This window comes from Neopsephotus bourkii, unplaced genomic scaffold (genome assembly GCF_033783945.1).
Source record: "Neopsephotus bourkii isolate Nb327-2 ecotype Australia unplaced genomic scaffold, CSIRO-AGI_Nbou_v1 NB_1292, whole genome shotgun sequence".
Classification (NCBI taxonomy): Eukaryota; Metazoa; Chordata; class Aves; order Psittaciformes; family Psittacidae; genus Neopsephotus; species Neopsephotus bourkii.
The window spans coordinates 8,253,491-8,275,895 of NW_026901776.1; the positions used below are offsets into that span (position 1 = coordinate 8,253,491).

Sequence of the window (22,405 nt, forward strand, 5' to 3'; positions counted from 1 at the left end):
AAGGGGCTGTTGCTGTTTGCATGAGGAAGTATTCTCAGCTGGACAATCATGAGTCTATCAAAAATTGCGATTTGCCCACATCCAGTGAGTTGTTTGGAACTGGATGTCCAATTCTCTGAATTTTGGAGTACTGCCAGTTAAATTACAAGTGTCGGAGGCTATTTTCCTTCTCTGTAGCTTGTTCCCAAAACTAGGAGTAAATTGCCTCTCTGCTATCTCTTCTGGAGTAGTAGTCCTTAATTGCAGAAGGCACAACTGGTCGGCTTGAGGCAGGGTCAGGAGAGGAGCTTAGGAAGCTGGGTTTACAGGTGACTGGCAATTTCATTATTCTGTGTACTGCATGAAGTAGGAAAGATAATTATTGTGTAATTAAGGCCCATATTATAAAATGGTAGTCAAGGCTGGAATGAGGCTGCCCAAGCTGTTCAAATTCCATCATCTGACCATCGGTCACTTGGCAGCAACTTGTCTTTGAATATAATTTTTGTATGCAGTCTCCTTTAGGTTGTATATATTGTATTTATTATTGGTATGTTTGGGGCAGAGTGAGAAATTCTTGGTAGATGCTCAGAGCCCAGACGTAAGATCTATCGGTATTTCAGGGCATACCTCTTGTTTTTCATGGATTAACTAGGACCTCTCCTAATTCAACAGTTCCCTTTATCACCCTAAACATTGCCAGCCTCAGTGATGTGTGTTGCTAGTGCCTTCTTTCAGACATAATGAATTCCTTATTCTCTCTAAACATCTTTGATTTACATTCAAACAAAATTTGTAATCCACATAATATTTACATGCAGCATAACTCTAGAACTCTGAAGAATATCAAATTGCTCTTTGCTTTTAGAAGCCAGAGGAAGTGCATTGTTGTTGCAATGCACATCCAAAGTCTCTTGAGACTGACTGTAGGAAGAACCTCTGGACACTTCAATATGGTAAAGGGGTGATGTAAGCAAAGTTATTCTTACCTACGCTTGAAATGTGATCTGCTGTATGTTATGGAGGGTCTACCAAAGAATCATAGTATGACAGAAAATTCAGATTCAGTTAATATGATACTATGACCTGATTTACAGTGTCCCTTCACTGGCACTGATCTGTGAGAACTTGTACATTCCAGGGTCTATAACAGATAAAAGTACACAGCTCTAAATGTATCAGTACAACACGAGCACAGTAAGAATAAAGAGATTAGTTTATTGTTCAGTGTTCTGTTATGGCTTTGACCGGTATTTCCTATTATCTTCTCTTTTTAAGACATTGATGAATGCCTGACTCCAACTACTTGTCCAGATGCACAGTGTGTTAATGCTCCTGGCTCTTACCAGTGCATTCCTTGCAGAGTGGGATTCAGAGGCTGGAACGGGCAATGCCATGGTATGTTCAGTACTCTTTGACTCTCCACTTATAGTGCTTGTTATGAGATGCTGTATTTCCTATTTCACCAGTGTTACAACCTGATGACAGCACTGTGCCCTGGGTCCCCATTTCATCAATTATAATTGAAAATATGAGATTTTTTAAATGACTTTGTTCTCAGACACAGTATACAGGAAGAAATTGTGTTTTACTGTAGATAAATTAACATTGAATCTAGACTGCAAACAATACAATCATAATTACAAATCAAAACTCTTGAAATAGAAAATATGGAACTGAAAGGGATGTTTTATTGGTGAAATGGTAGTAGGTCATTGCTTGAATGTCTTATCAAACGGAAAAAGCATGGATGCTAATACATCAGTGTGACTGGCAGGCTTTTTAATAGGACATGGGAGTTTGCTCACACAAAGCATGTTCATAAAACTTCTTAATTATCTGTACTTCCAGCGAAACATTAGCACATCTTAAAGCAGCTTGTCTCACTTCAGGTATTTAGGTTAGGTTTTTAGGACAGATTTCTCGCATTATAGTTCTGTTGATACGTTTTTGAATGTTTAGGGTTTTTTCCAAATCAGTTTTGGCTATTTCAGATAGATAAGAAAGAGCAGATGAATCCAAAATAAATAATCTTTTGCTGTTTTGAGTGCCATTTCCTGAGTTCTACTAGAAACCTAAATTTGACCTCAGTTGCAAAGGGTCTGTTGTCTGTTGTGAATCCTCCTGTCCACTCTGTGTGTAATGCATGTCCTATAAATTGCAATGGTTGGAGTAACCATGTTACCTAAAAGGGTATATAATAATCTACATAGGGAGCGTTTGCACTATTACTGTAGGTCAGATTGACAGTGTGCTTTCATAGCTTATTTCCTAATTGCTCCCAATTGCTGTGATTTGGTTCAGCTCATGAAGCAGTCTAGGATCACTGGCTGAAATAGCTCTGGAAAATGGGCATCTACTGTGCTTCTGCCGCAAATGGGCTTTTGATCTGTGGAGCAAGAGTAAAGTCAAATTTCAGTGAAGCACCTGAAGAATGTACGGTGTGGCTGTTAAAGCCTCACACTCAGTTTTGATGTACAGGTTGTAAAGAAGGCAGATCGTAGCAAATTACTCGTCTGAACGTATCTGGCTGTCATGATTTATTAGCATGCCATAGCTGCATTATTTGGTCTTGTCATTTGACTTACTGTTGAGCAATGAATCTCTTAAGTAATTTCACAGATTTTAATGGAGTTATAGCAAGCTAGAAATGTTTACCACAAACTGATACAATTCACATAGCACACATTACTCCATGTTCATCTTTGGTTTGCTCCTTCCCACCTGTCTAGATTCCTGCTGCCCTCGCAAAGAGTGTGGCACATGCATTATTTTAGAAAGGTTTCCCCTTAATTCCTTTTCCAGAAAATCTAATGTTGGCTTAATTTTGTGTTCTTACCTGACATCAAGCTTGATTTCTGTACCTATTCATGAAAGTAGCCTGGTTGAAAATCCCATGGCATGGTTTTCACTCGTTTTGTCCACGCTAACCAGGTTAATAGGAGCAGAATGAGATTAAAGAAAAGGTCACTGTTCTGCTCTGATTTACAGAACAGAACTAAGCCATGTAAGGGATAAGTCTTGGTTCCAAGTTGCTAATAATTTTTTCCTTGTATTACTGCATGTAGTTACCATTTTTCCTTTGTTTTATGAAATGTTCTAAGCCTAGACTTCTCTCTCACATCATTAGTGATCAGTCTTCATTTTCTGTTTATGCTAGACTTACATCATGTTGGAAATGAGCCATATGCATTTTGGAAAACGTAATGCAGATAGTTTGTCTCAAGTCTGTAGCTTTGCAGTATGGTACAGTTTAAATACACTGGAAAGGAAAATATTTCCCAAGTTATCGATGAAGAGTATTTAGGTCCATTGTTCCATTAATTCATTTCTTTCTGCTGTTAGTCTAGGTCACTTTTCAGAAAGTCTAATGCAACAGTTCAACAGTTCTTTGCTGTTGATATTGTGATCTTCCATGATTGCTGAATTAAGTTCTCTATGTTTTAACAAGTTCTTGAATTAGAGCATTGATCATATACACTGGGAGCAAAGGTGGTGTTTTGTTGAGCAAGGATGTTTTGTGACAGTAGGGATGTGAGAATTAGTCTTGCCTACTGAACTGCCATAGCAGGGCACCTGTGGATCTGTGCTGTCACCTCCTTGGAGGATGCCACTTCATGTTCTTGGTCAGGCTACCTTACAGAAAAAAAGTTTCTTTTGAGTCCTCCTGTAAATAAAGGATGATTTGCAATCAGGAAGAGAGAATTCTGTTACAAGGCCATAATCCAATGGAGTTCCTTGCTGCCTATGTAGAGCAGCATTACAAAGGGACCTGCATGAATTGTGGAGATCCCCTTCTGTCAGCTAAGCCCTTTAAAACCTGCCTCCTTTAAGTCAATTTGAAAAATTGACAGAGTTCCCACATGTGGATGTGTTTCTTGCAGTCTTCAGTTATGCACTGGAGAACTCCCCTAAACCCTGTCATTAATCGAGCTAGCTTTAAAAAGCAGGAAAAATTCAATGGCAGAAAATATGATTGAGGTCTGTCCTGGCTCTGAGAGGACCTGCCTGTTCCCCACAGGTAAGCTCCGGGTAAACAAGTAGAGGCAGAAGGCTGGGGGATTTTGATCAGCACACATGTTTTAAAAATGCTGCCAGAGAGAACACCTTCCAACATAGCCTTGCCAGCATTAGCTGACTCGACTCTTCTGACTGTTTTCTGACCTGTTCCTTGCAATAGCAGAAGAATTAGTGATAATGGCTACAAGGTACTGGTGGCTGCTAGTTCGTTCATCACAGGTACATACCCTCGGAGTAAATCTGTGTAGTGCAAGAATGAATGTACCAACATTTGCTGACCTCTTCTCTATACTAAAGCCATACTGGCTTAAGCTAATTTTAAATTAATTAGCTAATTTTAAGGGAAAATTATGGGCAAAATAATATTATTCAGGTAAGGATGATGTGGACATAGTTCATAGTTCAACTCCTGTTAAAAAAAAAAAAAAAAAGAAAAGAAAGAAAAAAGGCTTGTTACTGCAGTCCTTGTAGTGCAGGGATCAAACTATCATTTTGGTCATGCGGGCTCTTGAGTATAGTTGAGTGTTTGAGCACAGGGCAGCTCAAGTTCAAATCCTTTTTTTAAATTGATACAGAATTGTCAAGGTCAAAATATGCGGGAAAACTGATTACAACTATGCTTATGGCAGAATTTGGATATATTCCCAAGCTCAGCTGAAAGATGGTTGTACCCAAGTTAGTTTAATGCTTCTGCTTTCTTTGTGTTCGCAGATATAGATGAATGTCAGTATGGCAATCTCTGCACAAATGGTCGTTGTGAAAATACAGAGGGATCTTTCAGGTGTATTTGTGGCCAAGGTTTCAAACTGTCTGCTTCAGAGGATCAGTGTGAAGGTAGGAAAAAGTATGATTAAAATTCATTAGGTTGCACTTACCTTTTAGGCAGTGTTTTTCATCTAACAGTATTCCTTTCAACAGAGAATCAACAAATGTACAATACTGAAGCTAAATAACCAACAATGTAAGAATATGTATTTCCATTTTATGGCTTCATTGGTCACATTGAAGATTTTGCCATTTGTTATAAAGCAAGTCATGTAGTAATATTTATATTGCTAAATAGGAATTTCTGCAAATCCTTGGCATCTTCAGCATTTTGGAGGTTTGGAGATAGTGGCTTTCACTGCCTGAACTGCTTTTCTTTCTATCTGTCCTTTTTTTATTTTCATGTGGGTAAGTGGAATCCAGAAAAAAGCAGGCTGTATCCTCTCGGAACCCAGTAGCGTCAGTTAACACTGAGCTGATGCCTCACTGGGGTCACTGCATTTCAAGTAGTACATATAAGAGAGAGAAAGTTTGGTGTCTTATTTCTGAGAACAGAACCTGTACCTCCTGAAGTGTCAGGTTCCACATTGCTTCAACAAAATTCACATCTGGACTGCTCCAGTAAAACAAATTTAGGTCTGAAGTCAGAGCAGAGTAGTCTAAGAGAGAACCTACAGTGTTTGCAGGAGGAATTAATATCCTTATCCTTAGGGAGAGGGGACTTACTGAAACCTCTCCCCAAACGTAAAAATCTGGGAGAATGTCTCTAAGCTGTGGAAGTACACAGAAACCTGAACATTTCTTTGTCAGATGTTGTTTTTTCTTCCCTTCCCCCTACACTTTCCTAAGTGTCTGTGTATAGCACCAAACACTTTCAGACTTCTGAGTGCTAAAAATAATACAGTAAAACTAAATGATCGTTCATATAACTTTGTCAGGAAGTTTGAAACAAAACATCAGTGTAAGTGAAGTGTCTTGAGTGAGTTAAATGTGCTGTCCAGGACACACAGCAGACTGGTCTTGGGGAAACTATGTAGACAAAGTTTGACTGCTTCCTCTGAGCCTTCATGGAAAAAGGCCCTTGCCAAGCTGAACTGGCATGAGCAGACTATTCTTCTTAAAGCGCAGCCTTCTAAAGTAAGGACCCGTACACGTGCCCAGATGCTTCATGCAGCTCTGCAGATGTCAGTGATCCTTAAATTCAAAACTTCTGTGGTCGCAAGGGACTATTACTCAAGAGGTCAGACTATGTAGCCATAACACAGACCTAAAAAACCTCATTGAGTAACTTTCTCCTGTTTGAATTGGAGAATATTTTCAGAAAGACATTCAGCCATGTCTAAACCCTGTAAGTGACTAAGAACATACCATATCAATTTAATTACTGTTCTTTAACAAGTATTTTATAAATAAGGGAGGGAAAACAGGCTTCCTAGCTCAAACAAGACCTTTGCTATGTTCTGAATTCAAAGTACCATTCCCCTCCAAGATTTTGAGTTCTTCATAGGAAAATTTCAGTTTCATGTTCAAGTCCATCTGTTAACCCAGGCTGACACCAGTTCGTAAGAACTGAAGCGCTGAGGGATTAGCAGTGGTTGTGGCAGCAAAGAGACATTTCCCCATGTTTAGAGGATTAATACTGTTACAAGGCAAGTATTTAAAGGAGCCTTAAGGCACAACTTAATAGGAGAACAGCCTGTCAGTGTGCATCTGAAAACCACACCCTGCTAAAAGGTGGTGATTCTGCTGGAAAGTATTTTGTGGGTTTTGCTGACTCACTGGAGTGGCTGGTTTGTTACCTTTGCCAGATAAAAAAGAAACAAAAGCAGCTCTCAAGCAGCCTGAGTGTGTATTTGTGTGTCTGTGTGTATGCGTTTGTGGATTGAGGGATATATACTGACACTACAGGAGAGAATGCTGAATGCAGTCATTACAAGGAAAGCATCCATCTGCAATTTCATATTTTTATGCATTATATGCTGTCTGTATTTGTTAATAAATAAGAATTAGAGAAGCACTGCTGGTTACTGACACTCTGCTTTGCTGTTTTGTTCAGAATGGTTATTGTACCATTTGTTCAGTAACTGGCATTTTCAGATGTGTTATGATTTCACTGTCTCTTCTGCTACAGATATAGACGAATGCCAGCACCGATCACTTTGTGCAAATGGACGCTGCAGGAACACAGAAGGATCTTTCAGATGTATTTGTAGCCAAGGCTATGCACTGTCATTCACTGGAGATCAGTGTGAAGGTAAGTTTGTGAACTTAAACTGATTAATTTTTTTTCAATGAGATCTTGAGAATTTCAGCTATAGGCATGAACCCTTTTGATAATGAGGCAGAAAGACAGACTGCTTCTGTTTCTTTCTCTGTGCTTTACTGTCAACCATTCAACAGTCCCCACCTACACAGGCACGTATGTAATGGATTCTTAGAAATAGTCCCTCTCATCTTTCCACATACAAGAAATCAGCACATGCATTTCCAACAGTAAGATTGGAAGAGCAGTTGACATTATTACCAAAAACAATTAAGTCTTTCCAAACCTTGTTGCTCAAATTCTGACACAGAGGTTCTGTATTACAAAAGCTTCTGCCAGCATATATTATTCACATGGGGCCCTGCTAAGTTAAAACTCCTTATCCAGCTGTTTTGGGAACCTGTAGCCAGCCACCACAATTCCACGTGTGCACTGGAAGGAAAGAATTTAGTATAAGATGAGCTCCAGGGGGATCTGCTAGAGCTCACAGCTTTCACTGTCTCAGAAGGCAGTCTACATACTAAGCTTGTAAAAACAAAAATAAGAGGTGAAAGAGGTACAGTAAATGCTGTGTTATAGAAACCAGAAACATTTATTAACTCTCTAGGAGAACAGTTTAATTGTCCACTAATTGGCAAATGAATTATTTCAAAGCTACTTCCTCTTCTCCATTGTTGGCTATACCACCTGATACGATCAGTCTGCTGGCCAGTCATGGTCACCTTGAGCATGTGAGATTACTTAGTAGTGAGTTTCAGGAAAGACTGTACCTCAGTTGCTTCCTTATCTCACCCTAGGAGTGAGGGAGGAGAAAAAACTCCAAGTTAAAGTCTCACCATACATGTGGTATTTGCACATAAAAGCTTTCCAGTATCTGGTGTGCTTTCTGTAGCTGCTGATACCACGGAAGACACAAGTTTCCTACTACTGTTCTATCTAATAGTGTTCTGCTGCTAGGTTATCCTCCACACAGCACTGTAGGAAGCAGCTCTCACCTTCTCCCCCACAGCAATAGGTCAGGAACTCTTCAAGTGATCCAGGCAGAAGAGCCAGTTCCCCCTGAGACAACCAGAAGGTATCTTCTCAAGTCAAAACCTGTAATACCAAGTCAGACTTTGTAATCAATAATACTGATTGTCCGTATTCAGTGAGTGACAGCATCTCTTGAAGTTTTCACCAACAAGGAATAAGAATATCTTACAAAAATCTCAGCACAGAGATCCTCTTTGGTACTGGAGAATCTGGTCACAGAAGAACTTAACACAGTTTTCTCAAAGTTCCTGGTGAATACCAGCATCACTTGCATCAGCTTCAAGAAATGTGGGCTGATGATGCAAGGCACTAGAATTCAAAGAATTCTGTCAAAGAATTTTGCTCTCACATGACTTCATGAGTTGCAACAGATGCAGAGATACTGTGTCAAGAATCAAAGAAAAATGTGGTGGAATGGATCACTGGTCCATCCTACCTCCCAGAGGCAGAACAGACCATATGATGTCACTCCTGACAGGTACCAATCTAACCTGCTCTGAGCAGGCTTCAGCAGATGAGATTCCAAAGGTCTCTTCAAGCAGCCTGTGCAGTGCTTTGTTGTCCTTGTGTTAGATTTTCTTTTTTCCCAAATGTGTGATGGTAATCTTCTGTTGCTGCAGTTTAATTCATGAGTTCTTACCTTGTCCACCTTCAGCAATAAAGGTTCTTTCTTCTCCATAGCAGAGGGAGGTGGTGAGAGAGTGGGATACATAACTGTTTCAAGCATTTTTGGTTCCTCAGCAAGAAGTGTTACAAACCATCAAGTCTGCAGAGAGAGGTTTTGAATTAGTAAATGCTGTTAACATGTGTGAGCATATGAAATGGTGAGTTAAACCATCTTGTAGTGAAGAAGAGCAGATGAAATACAGAAATTAATTTAAGCCCATTGTAGCTGAGGACTAAATGTTGTCAGAACTTCTCTTCAGACTGCTTTGGTGATTTCATACAGCCCAAGTAGTCATGGGAACTGTTGATGCTCTCCATCACTATGCAGTGGCCTCCCAGGGCAAATTCATGCTGTATCATCTTCTCTTCCTTGATCCTGTTCAAGGGCAATTTTCAAGAAATAATAATTTAAGAAGCTCTCAAGGCAAAAGAAGAAGGATTGGATCATACAAGGAAAAAGAGTAAAACTGCTTCCTCATCTCAGGATCTTTGTCTCATTTGCAACAGTCTATAACCACATCTTTTGGCTTCTTCACCCAGTGGCAGAGCGGTTAATTTCTGTAGAGACAGTTTGTTCACTGAAGATTTTCATAAATGTTGCAAGTCCTGTAAAAAATCTACTCATCTCTTGAAGTGGAAGAAATTCTTTTGTGCTTTCATTATATCCTTTCAGTATTTTCTAAAATACAGAATATTACAGACTGGTTTTTGCACCTTCGAAATGAAGTTTGAACAGACTGTGCTTGTTTTGCTGTCATTAAGAACACTGTGTGTGACTGCTTCATCTGTTATACATTCACCTCTCTTGTTTTTCCTCACCTTGTGATGTAATTATTTTTGAGGGCTCCTTGAAGCATTCAGTGCACCTTTAGGGAATTCAGTTGAATACAGGTTTAAATCTCACGTTCTTTTCATGGCTTTCCTTATGACTCAGTTCAGCCAGATGTGTGCATGGACCACAGGGCAGAGCTTCCATAAAGAGAATATCACTGTGAGAAGATGCCCAGTGTTTCTTCATAATGGCTTCTGATTTTTTGCTTAGCCTGTTTACCTGTTTTCTAACGCAGGTAAAGAGGAGGATGAAAACAGGACAGACAGGACAAAAACTGTGGGTACAGCAGAGCTCAGTTGTGTGAAAAGAACAGAATCATGGAAATTCTGTCCAGTTTTTCAGACTTAGGGGTGGGTGGTTGGCCATTTCCTACATCAGAGAATACCCAAAAAATGTATCAGGCCATAAAACCACAGTGATGGGCAAATCACTTGAAAGAAATGTGCTTAATTATTTAATAAGGATTTCTTCTACTTCAGAAGGTTTCTTAAAAATGTAGCAGCTCAAGAAGCAGTTTGCTGGTTTGATCATTATACACTTGTGCAGACTTCTAGGGATATTGCAGTGCTCGTTTTCAGCTGTGCATTTTACAGCTCTCTGGCTAGTGTTTTTGTGGAAGCTTTTGCACAGTATTCCACTTGCTTAAGAATAAAGTTAATTTGCAAATAATTGTTCTGTGCATTGGTGTGTACATGCTGTGTATGCATCCTTGCACTGAAGGCTTCAGAAAACAAGCCGGACTGAGACCTTCAGTTCTGTCTGAGAGCAATAGTCTGTATGTCTATTCCTGTCATAAATGCCTGTATACCATGTAATCCAAGGCCAAAGTACCTGTAGAGACTTGCTATTATCTGCTTGGAAATTAGTAGCCTGGAAGTACAGCCCACCATCCTCAGGTGGGCTGTACACACAACCTTCTACTTGAAGATAGAAAAAGAAGTTAATTTCCTAGTATCCAGAGATCTTCAAAGTTACATGAGCACATGTATGTTTATATTCTGTCTGCCTTATGTTCTCATTCAGCATCTTGTTCTTGAGACGAAGTGACATTGAGACTTTGTGCTGTGTTGCCCTGAAAATGAGTGAACACAAAGTGAGTGAACCTGTGGCCTTGTCACAACAGACATGAAGTACAAATGTGTACCAGCTGGGCTTACGTATCAACTGTACATCTCAAAGAACTCAGGTTGCTGAAAAAGAGTCTGTCTGAAGCACAGGAGGCTCCTAGTGTTCTCCTAGGAGCCTGCAGAGATTCTGCTAGCCAAAATGCTCAAGACATGCACATTTAAAGGGTAGTAAAAAGCACTGAAGATCACAAGCATGACTCACTGTCTCTGATTTTTCTGGACATCCTTATGCAGCAACCATAGGACCTGTGAAAAGTTGCATTTCAGAGCGGGAGGTATGCATCCTATATGGAAAATAATGAGTTTTGACTGAATTTGGCGGAAGACGCCTTCTTGTTGTGAGACTTGGCATTAACTCAGCACAAGGGAGTCGTTCATTTTTTTTCCCTCGTGTTCCTAGTCAAAATTAATTGCTGTTTTAAATAAGCCACAATTTATTTCTCAGTTCAAAAATTGTTATAAAACATGTGGTTATCAAAAGGTCACAACTTTGTCAGTATTAAGTGCAGTTTTATCTGCAATAACATTCATTTATCTAAGAAAGCTATTCCTATTTCTTATTTTTATCAAACAGATTAAATCCCAAGGATAATTGCAGTCTGATACAGTGTGGGCTTTCCAGAGATAAGTGTAGAAAGGAGGGCATGTCCTCATTTTTAATTACAGTTGTTTTTCATTCCTGCAACACAGGAAAAAGTTACAGTTCTAATCAGCTAGAATCCATGCTTAAGAAATGAGAATAATCAAAAGCAGTGGAAAAAGTCTTTGATAACTGTTTTTCAAAGGAAACTGTCTGCATTATCTGAGCAATAGACTCAGTGAATTATGAGGTAGGGCAGTGTGAAGTCAGGGGGAAATTGCTTCTCAGACGCTTCTTTTATTTGACTCTTACTTTCGCTTTGCTTTTAAAACCTGGGGGCACAGTCATCAAATGCCTTGTGATCTTCAGCTGTAGTGAAAAGAAGTGTATAATATTGCTGGAGGATAGGCACTTGCTGAGTTAATCGTGTATCCACAGGGTTAACAGAGCTGTGCTCTGTTTCCTCCATTGGGTTGCCTTTAAGCCCTTTGAAAGACAACGCCAAGACTTTAGGTGGGAACAATGCCAGTTCTTGAAATATTTGATTACTTTGTATCTGGTTTGTATCCTGAAACTTGCCCTCCTATGTGTCAGTCAAAACGTCTATCCCATGGATATCAAGACACAGTCTGCAGGCCTGAGGCTTGATGCTGGGAATATAGTGTACAGGCAGCTGGGAGGTAGACTGCATTCCCTGACTCTGGACCTGGATTTATGGCTTGGATGCTGCACTGTGCAAAAGCAGCTTTTCAGCCTTGCAACCAAGCTGCTAAGCCTGTGAAATGGCTTTATTGCATCACATGAGCTGCATGAAACAGTAACTATTAACACATAAGTATGTGCAGTGTGGTCCCTATCCTACAAGCCTCCTATCCATGTGGTTGTTTTGTGAGTAGTCTCTGCAGGCATGTCTTGTCTGGTGTATGACACACCAGCTCTGCTTTAGCTTGCCCATACTCTGGATGCCGTCTGAGTCAGATCACTTCCAGCTTACAGATCTCTGTGTAGGGCTCTAAACATGTCCAGAGATGCCTATTGCATGTTTTGCATTAGGAGGCAGCTTCAATGTCTGTCTTCTAAATGTACAGCTGCTTGGATTTCTTGTTAACTGTATTACTGTAACACCATGGTCACCATTGGAGTAGGGTAAAGAGTGGTGTAAAGGTTTGTTATGATAGCTTTCATGACAGATGCAGATGGCACATTAGGTGTGTTTGCTAGGAATAAATGACATACGAACTCATAGCTCTCTAGACATACAAGAAGCCTGATGATATGATGAAAGGAGAATTAAACGGACATCCTAAAGCTTAATAAACATGATTTCCACACGTGCACATGGTTATTATAGGGTATTGTAGCTTCAAATTGCTATGTTAATATCTAAGTTTTATCAGTTTTTGCATTATCTAATAATTCAGTAATACTTTTGTTTCAGATATTGATGAATGCCTGCAAGACAGTGACATTTGCCTTCGAGGAAATTGCATTAACACTGACGGGTCTTACAAATGCACTTGCCCAGATGGTTTCCAGCAGATAGCGAATAGGGGATGTCAAGGTATGAAGTAGCTATAAAAAAATACCTGGGTCATTATAATAAACGTGCAAGTTTGTAAGCATAACTTGTGATAGTCACAGATCATGCTAAGGGAGAGAAACACATTTGTGAATTGTAGTACTTTCTTTTCCCATTTTCTATTTCTCTCTGTAAATATACGCTGAGAAACTTTTTCAAGAGGCTGAAGTCTCGGGAGCAGGAGACTGGACTTTTCCTTGGCACCTCTCTAATACACACTTCAGACTTGAGCTGAGAGTCTGAATTCCAGCTGGTCTGTGTTGAAGACCTTGTGCTACCGACAGTAAATTTGCTGTAAAAGTTCTGAGCATTCTGTGTGACTGCTTTCTAATTCTGAAAATGTTGCGTTCAACTTAAGGAAGTGACCTGTTAGACCTTGCTTTAGCAGATAAAAGAGAATTGATCGCAGGCTATAGATCAGAGCCAGCTTTGATACTCTGTTCTCTTCACTGTATAAAGTAGTAGTATACAAGCTTCATTTTTAAGTAGATAAATACAGCAAAACAGGAAGTACTTACAAGCCAGCCAAGGGACAGACAGTATTGACAGTATTTTTAACAGAAAAATATGAATGAAAATTAAAAATCCATTTCAGGTAAGAGCACCACACTTGAGAAAGAAAACCACCAACCCTGAGAAATACGAACTTGCTGTAGAGGGGAGTTAGACTGATGGAGAAATAGCCAGATCAACATCAAAACAAACGGAAGAAAGGAAGAGTTCATACAATGTATACTGACAGGTTAGAACAGCAAAGAACTGGATGCAGTGAAAGAATAATAAAGGGGGCTCTTTAGCTAGCAGAATTGAGCACGGTTAGACTTTTTACTGGGCTGAGAATTTGTTAAGCTCTTACAGGATGCAATAGTGGGTATCTTCAGTATATTTTCTTGTTCTGTATTTTGCACTGGACAAGTCTAGCCATACTTGTATCGTAAATGATAACTTCTTTACATTTCAGCAGTACTTTCCAAATATTTTAAGTGTCAGCTAGAATGAGACATTTTGAAGTGACTGAAAGTTGGTTCTGTCAGGGTTCTGTAATAGCAAGAAAAAAATACATAACATTTTTTGAGAAAACTTACTTGAAGATGCATGAAAGAGATCCAGGTAACAGGCCACTAGTGCCAAGTAAGCAAACAATATGTGTTTCAATATATCCGTATCTATATTGAAAAAAGGGATCCCAGTCATGCTTGTAGGATAGTAGTCTTCCTTCTGGGAATGGTTACTGAGAAGGATTTAGGGGTCAGCAACATTCAGCTGAATATGAGCTTCCAGTGCAACCCTATGGCCAGTAGGACTAATGCACTCCCCAGAAGACTGACAAATCAGAATACGCAGCAGGAGTAAGCAAGGTTTGTTTCCCTCTAGTTTGCACTGATACAACTGCTCTTAGCACGTTGTTGTACATTGACATTCTGGTGCCCACAGTTCAAAATGAATGCTGAGCAGTCAGAGACGAACCCAAGAAAACTGATGGCCAGGGGAGGGGAATGGAGTGAATGCTTTTAAACTGTTGGGGTTTTTTTTGTTGTACAAAAGAAAAAAAAGGAAGAGAGGTCACTTGATCAAAGCCTTATTATGTTCAAAGGGAACAATAACTGAAAGTAGAAAGCTATTGAATTGATCTGGTAAAGTTATCACAGAATGCAGTGTCTTCAAGTTGAATTTGGACTAGACTAGGAATTAGAAACGTGTTTTGGTAAGAAGCAAATCTGCAAAGAGTCCAAAACATTAGAAGGGGAGCAGTTTGCTCTTTCAGATAAATTATACTTCGTTTCCCTAACATTGTTAATTTTCTTATCTTTTAATACATCAGTCTACCTTGTGTAACCAGCTGGTTTGGCAGCTGTAAGAACCTGACAGCTTAGTCTTGAGAGCAGCGTGGGTCCTCTGTCCTTGTCGCTGGTCTGCCACCTTACCTGACAGAGATTGTCAGAAAGCGTGCCACTGGTCTGCATTTACTATGAATTCAGAGAAAACTTTATACATGTAGGTGTTGTATGAAGCACAGTGCACTGACTTTACCCTGTGCACCTCCCACAGATAGTACCCTTCCCCGAGCTGCCTCTGTTCTTTCCACATGTGCCATGACTTCAGGACACTGGCCTGGAAAGTTTACACACAGGACAAAATCAGTCTGCATCTAAAGAGAACTCTGTAATGGGTGTCATGGGTCCTAAAATGATGGTATTGAAATCATGATTTCTCCAGTCTGTGAAAATACTGTCTACTGTGATGTGTTTTGTATGGCTGCAACAATGGCCAGAATCTAAGCAACAAAAGACACAGTTAAGAATAAGACATTCTAGTATCTGTGATGGATGGATGAGCCACATGTGTAAGTTTTGTTTGTAAATTCGTGTTTGATCTCAGCATGGTGTTGAAAACTTCTTAGTAGGTTTTTGTAAAGCAAAATCCAAAAGTGCAATTACAATGTGAATAGTAATTCATGTGAAAGCAGTACCTCCTTAATGACTAAATGCAGTCCTTAAGCACTGATGGTAGGTTTTGTTGTTAAGATGAGAGATCAATTAGAAAGCAGTGCTTGGGCTTTAAATTCACAAGTATGAAAGGCAGTGCTTGAAAAGTGCTTTCTGTGTTCAAAAAAAAAAAAAAACCACCAAAAAAAAAAGCAATGATGACAGGCTCTTGTATAGCAACCTTTTGGGAACATTCCCACTCCCCATCAGCAGTTGGCTTGAAATTATACAAAATCAGCCTACTGGGAAAGATGCAAGTCCAGACCTGCCGGTAATGCATGGAGCCAGATGCGCAAGCTGACCAGCATGCAGCCGTCAGAAAGCAATGAGGTGGAGCCTTCTGAGAATTCCCCTAACACAGAAGAAGTGCTGGCTAGTACAGAGCTTGTACTGATATCTCACAAACCACTCTCATCTGCTCATCATCACAGAGAGTGATGCAGGGAGAGTATGATGCAGCAGAACATACTGATGCCTATACAGAGCTTAAGAATGATACGAAGATTTGGTTACTCTGGAAAATAAGCCCCATTTACATAGCTGTTTGCATAGCTGCAGCTGGTGAAATTCAAAGCTGCTTTTAAGACTAAATTGAACGTAGGCTGAATATTAAGGATATCATGATTTGAAAGCAATTAATGTGTCTGTTTTCAGATATCAATGAATGTGAGAGATCTGACCTTTGTTCGCCTCATGGGGAGTGTCTAAACACAGATGGTTCCTACCAGTGCATATGTGAGAGGGGCTTTTCTGTGTCTGCAGATGGCCGAAGATGTGAAGGTGAGGCAAGTTACAATAACGGATTCCTATTGATTTGCTGTTATTACTTGGGCGAGAAAAATGGTCATTTTGGGTCTGATACTCCAAACCCACTATTAACTCTGCAGTCTGCCATCTAAGGTCCTTTGTGCTTTTTCTTGTAAATGCCTGGTACGTTATGCTGCTGTTTGAATCTTAAGCGTAACAGGAAATGTACAAAACGGGCAACATAATGGAGTTAATGTTTGTTACTTTTTCTTGATTTCTAATCATTTTGCTATCTTAATAGTAGATTACACTTTTTTCAGCAAATTAGTGAAAAAGAATGAAGACTGAGCTAACTGTGGCAAAGGAGGGAATGACATTCTGATGTTAAGATATATGAAAGCAGTAGACTTTCATGCAAAAATATGAAAATGTCTTCATAGATGGGAAATTATTTCTATCTTATATTTATTTCTTCCATCCTTGCTATATATGAAATGTATGTAAGGTGAGTTTGGAACTCAGGCTTCTGATGAGTTTCAGTGGGTAAGACCTTCTTGAAATGGCAGAAATGGAGTAAATAATAATAGTAATCAGATCTTTACAGGTTTAAAGCCAGCTAATGGCATGCATGCACTTGCAAGTGATGCTGCTCTTCTACACTGAATTTAAAAAAGGAGACTTGTGCTCAGTGATACCAAGAAGATAAGCAGTTTTGTGTAGTCAGTGATGCTGGTAGAAAACAAAATTCCCCTCATTTACTTTTTACTTCCCCTCATTTACATTCTGGATGATGAATGGCTGTTCTTATGGATGAGGAGGCTGTTTAAGGCAAGAAGCCTCGTGTAAAAAGTTCAGAAGGGAAAAAAAAATCATGCTAGTAGTTCGGTAGAGTGCATGTAGAAGAGAAGCACTGAGCAGATTATAGCTCACTGTTACAACCTACAGGTAGTGGATCCCAAGCATCAAAGAATTAAGCAAGCTGTTCTCTGTCCCAAATTATAGCCCAGTAGATCCATATGTGATTGGTTTTCATGGCCCAGCTGTTCTCATAGTTCACTTAGGGACTGTTGCATCTACTCCCCCTACTTTTACCAGAGGGTAATAAGCATTATGGCATTATTTGAGCAGGCATATAACCTGCTATTATGCCATAGTTAGTGTATAACTATATAGGTTACTATAACCTGCTGTATGCTATAGTTAGTAATATAATAGCTAATGAAATGAAATGAAATCCACTGCTGGCAGAAGTACTGTTATGCTGATGCAAGGACAGTAAGTGCTGTATATTTAGGTATAGTATGACATCACACACACTATTTGTGGTTTAGTCATTATTGATAACCAGAAAGAATTCTGCAGTATTTTTAGTGCTTTTCCTTCTCTAAACATTTACTTTATTTTGTAATCATGGCATAAGTCGAAAGAGACACTCTTATACTGCTAAGACAAAAGCCTGGTCAAGTGAGCTGAAGAATCTGAGTAACTCCAGTGATTGATGGACAAGACAGTATTTTGTGATTTCAAGTAATAAAGATAATTGCAAAGCATTTTAAAGGACTCTTTTGGCAGCATGTACATATTTCACCCAGTGTTTAGGAAGGATATTGTCAAATACCTTCAGTTTCTCTGCAAGAAAAGTAGTAGCAGGTGCTTTGCTTCACTGCTGATCACAACTAAAAAAAAGTGGTCAGGGAAGAATGCAGCCTGCTTTTAGTAGAAACCAAACACTTTATTGCAAACCGAAGTGACAAGAACACTTACTAACCTTGTGAAATCAAACTCTCAGAAATTAAATAAGGCAGAACTGAATAGAAACACAACTTAAAAAAAAACCAAGCCAGTGGCATCTAAGTCTAGGGGGATGTACCAGAAAAAATGAGCCCCTCTGTCTGGAGAAAGTAGCCCTGTTCTAAGGAAAGGGTTAGTACGAAGTTAATCTCTGTATCTCCATTAGGACAAAAAACCCAAGCTTTTATGAAATAGAAAAAGATGAAATCAGATCTTATTTCCAGAACTGTGAACAGTTTTGGAACATTTTAATGAAGAATCAAACAACAAGTACAAAACCAGTTGAGCATGCTTCACAAGTAATCAATGGTGTGTATGGAATACAGATCAGACTTTATATTCAGCACTTGGAAAAGTATTTGAATAACTTGGCGAAGCAAGGGTACTTCTAGTCTTCTGAAACAGCAGCACTCCTTTTCTACCACAGTCAGTTTCTCCAGTCTGTCATTTTAATAAAAACAATTCTAGAGTTGAAAAAACTCACTTTGAGGGAGGACTGGTGGCATCAGTGTTAGTATTTGTAGTGGTGTCTACTCCATGTGAGAGGCAAGATGAAACAAATGGAACAAACAAAAGGAGCGTGTGACGTTCCAGGTACTAAGATGTGGCTTCCAACCACAGAAGCTACTGTTCTTTACATTGGGTGCCTCTGTGAATTTACTTCTAGTTAAGTGAGTGAGATTAACTGTTTATACCATCAGAGAAAGAACCTGAGGAAATTTTGCTGGATTCACACGCCTCTTTGTACCTGGGGAGCAGATTTTCCGTATCTCCAGACTTGTTTTGTATGAGCTTGACCCCTTTTTTTTTTTTTGAAAAGTCAGAAACAACAGCAACATAAAACATTCAAGAACCCCATGTGGTTAAGTTCTGGCATGGAGTTTTTGTGTCCATTGGCCAAAGTAAACTGAACAGCTGTGGAGACTGTCTTCTTCCAAGGTGTAGACAAACTTTTGCTGTGGCAGTGACATTCCACTGCTACCTGGCCCCAGGCTCAGCGATTTGGCTGCACCAGGCTCTCTGAACAGGAGGTTCTTGGAGCACTCCTTTGCTCCCTATTGAGCTCTCTGGTGTTCCTGTAAAGGCAGCATTTTACCCAGTTGGCTGCTAGTCAACTGGGTTGGCAGAAACTCAAGTTCTCTGGCGCTTAAGTCAGTACCCTTCCCCAAGTGCCTCTTCTGTCTCCATGTCCAATCCCATACGTGTCTCAGTGGCTCTCTCACTTCTCCCTCTCTCTGCTCCAAGACCCAGGCTTCACTGCCTACCTCAACAGGTATGCCAAAATAACTTATACATCCCACCAGATCTTTCCAACCTCTGCTTCTTCCTTTCCCCTCACTTACTGTCTTGTATCCTGCCATCCTATACTAGTCCACTGAATAACTCACATGTCTGAGCCTTTTGGATACTTGCATGGGGCATTCACAAACATTCTGTGATCAAAGAGTAATGTACAAATCTGTACACAAAGATGCTACGTTGTCCATTGCTTAAGATGTCTGCATATGTAAGTAGTCTGAAAACTGGTGACACAAAGAGCAGAGCTGCGAACAGTGCATAACCGTTACCTTTGCCACCACAGGCATTTTAAGATAATAGATGTTTGCTGTAACTGCATGTCAGAACCATAACTTGCCTGTATATAGGGAAGACAAGGCAACTAGGAAAACGGTATGGTAAATCTAGGACTGCTTTTGAGGCAGAGTATTATCTGTCACATGGAGTAAATTTTATGCAGTAGACAACTTCACAGCTTCACTAAATCTCTGGTTAAATGTGTAAGTAAGAAAGCTCAGGATCCTGCCAAACATAGATTCAAGTACACATCTCCAGTGGCCCGTCTGAGCTACCTTCTTATTTCCCAGTGAGTAATCACAGACTTCACCAGCCTTCTCACAGTTGGTGACAGAGATGTTTTAGGGCATCCACTACTACTTACCTGGATGCTGGCTACAGAAGTAAGATCACAAAGGGAAAAATAAGAATCTCTTTCTTACCCACATCATGGTAATGTTGGGATGTCCATCCAGCATTATTGCCTCTAGATGGCCAAAGTCTTTATTGAAATGCATATTTTTATCATTTTCTCATTATGTGATTTTTATGTATGGATGTTATGGGCAGTCTTGGAAGTCTCAGAATCAGACCTCCGTTCCCTAAGTCTTTTACAGGACTGTCCTAGGAAACACTTCCTCTTCCAGACACTTTGCCATGTAAGTAGATTTCAGTGAGATTTAAATCACACCTGAGGTTAGGCATGCATGCCTTCATCTTGTTCAGTTTGGCAGAAAACAGGAACATGGTGTTGAGCTGAACAGGAGTGCTCTTAAGCACACACGTTTTGCCTTTCTTTAGAACCTGATGATGTAAGATCAAAGGAGTTTTGATTAAAGCAAGCAGCACTGAGTCATGGATTCTAAACCAGGTTCTAATTAGAGGACTGCTTTAGTCACTATATAGACACAGGATTTATTAGTTTCATATTTAGTTTTTCTCCCTATAGCAACAGGATTGCTGATTACAAGCCTCTTGCTCTACAGGATGATTAAAGAAACAAATGCCCTTTCTGGCTATAAAATAGGAGTCCTTTGAGCAAGCTGTCTAGATAAGGGAAAATATTTGGGGCTTGGACCTTCTCTGTAATTTCCCATGCACTGAAAGATGCAGTCATGTTCAGACTGTGTACTTTGTAAAAACTAAAGTATCTTCTGTGGCTATATTATATACTAAATTAGGACACTTGCTGCAATCACAAGTTTTGTTTCTGCAGCTTTTTAGTCAATGACCTTAATTTACCTCTGGAGAACGAGCTGCATGATCCATTCCCCTATCTGTTTCCTTCAACATCTAGCTACTAAGGAAGAGAAATACTGTAATTTAGGTAATTCTAAAATCCTCAGTTGTAGTTCCTTCTCTCTAGGCTTTTAACAGAGTAACTGTCTCACGGCTCAGGAACTTTTGTTGTTGAACTATAGCTGGACACTGAAAATACGAACACTGCATTATTGCCTGTTGTCTTAAATTCCTGTCTGTCAATCCACCACTGTTTGCTCATTTTGAATTACTTCATTTTTCTTAACAGGGAGTAACAGAGAGTATTCACATTTTTTTATATGTGAAACTCTGAGGATCACAAGATTAAATACTAAAATATGTTACACAGGTACAGTGCACAGCAGCAAGATGTTGTGCGTACTCTTTTCTGGCCTAGCTGGATTGGATTCTAAACTGTTCAGACCCCAGCCACAGCTCATAAGAAAAGCTGGTTTTCAAGACCCCAAAAAAGCTTCTCCCTGAGGCAGGCAGAGCATATGTGAATGAATTTGAGCACTTGGGAAGAAAGAGGGCAGCACAACAGATAACCTGCGTGGATGGTAATGCCATGTTGTAATATTTGGTTAGCCTGGGGACCTGTTGACCGCATGGTTTAAAGACCAAGAATTCCCTTTCAGCTGAGCATAAGACACAATTTAAAATGCCCATGCTTGGTGAGCACTGTCAGGAGGAGAATGAGGTGCATCTTTGCTGACTTTTCTTGGCCTTTGAGACAGCTGTGAAAGGCTGGAGGAGCAGACAGGACTATGTTTGAGCCCTACTCTCACCTGTCAGAAAGACACTAAGCAGCAGCGCTGCTCCCCTGTTCAAAGAAGTTGTATCTCTGGCAGTGCAGGATTCGGTCTCACCAGCTTCTTAGTTCAGTGAGTACCAAAGGCCTTCACTGGAGGTAGAATAATGGCAGGTTGCATCATAAATCAAAAGCTAATCACTTTATTCACCATTAAAATGAAGATGATCCCTGAGGCACAATACAGAAGGCAATTCCAAGCAGACAGCAGCCTTACTTAACAGTCATAATAGGGAAGAAATATATCAGTAATTTCTCTGCTTCAAACTGCAGAGGAATTTACAAGGCAGAAGATACTAATTCTGCTATCCTGGCAGGTCCCCAGTTTCAGTTAATGTTCTTCCTGAAAAACATACCACAACATCTTTAATGACTACAGATGGTCATGGCCTTGGGTTTAGGTCTTACTTGGAGTGAAGATAAAAATAATACATTCCTAGCACTTATAATATGCTTACAGGTGTATTATAACTTACAGGATCTGCCTTACAGGCAGAACTTACAGATTCTGCCACAAGCAGCTCTGCTTCATTATAGGGTGATGGGCAGTTGAGTCAAAGAACAGACTTACTCAAGCAAATGACTCTTACTTGTAAGGCCAGCAAACCACATATGGGAACTATAAATAAAAGGGCCAGTACAGAAAGCATGGGGGCACTGTAATTGCTCTGCCTACCTGAGTAAGATTATTCATCTGTGTAAATTTACAGGATTAAAGCCAAAAGGCACAGTGCACAGAGAATCACCACCAAACATGCACCCTGAAATTCTCTTCTGTGCTGAGAGCCAGAATGAGATCTGTGCACAGTGAAATCTTCTGCATAGCAAATGCAACCATGCTCTCAAGCTCTTCTGGTAGGCACAGTGGGTCCAGTTTCACACAATGCTGTTGACTGTACAACGCTACACTGGC

The 22,405-nt window shown here is 39.9% G+C and overlaps 1 protein-coding gene across 8 annotated transcripts in view; it reads left to right on the top strand.

Moving 5' to 3' along the window:
• The window catches only part of LTBP1 (latent transforming growth factor beta binding protein 1), a 194,644-nt gene that overhangs the window by 138,138 nt on the left and 34,101 nt on the right, over positions 1 to 22,405 (top strand). For all 8 annotated transcript variants that reach the window (XM_061365890.1, XM_061365891.1, XM_061365894.1 and 5 more), the window contains 5 exons: positions 1,258 to 1,377; positions 4,711 to 4,833; positions 6,896 to 7,018; positions 12,703 to 12,825; positions 15,984 to 16,109. In XM_061365890.1, coding sequence (XP_061221874.1) covers positions 1,258 to 1,377; positions 4,711 to 4,833; positions 6,896 to 7,018; positions 12,703 to 12,825; positions 15,984 to 16,109 — 615 coding nt within the window. The remainder of the gene's footprint in view (positions 1 to 1,257; positions 1,378 to 4,710; positions 4,834 to 6,895; positions 7,019 to 12,702; positions 12,826 to 15,983; positions 16,110 to 22,405) is intronic.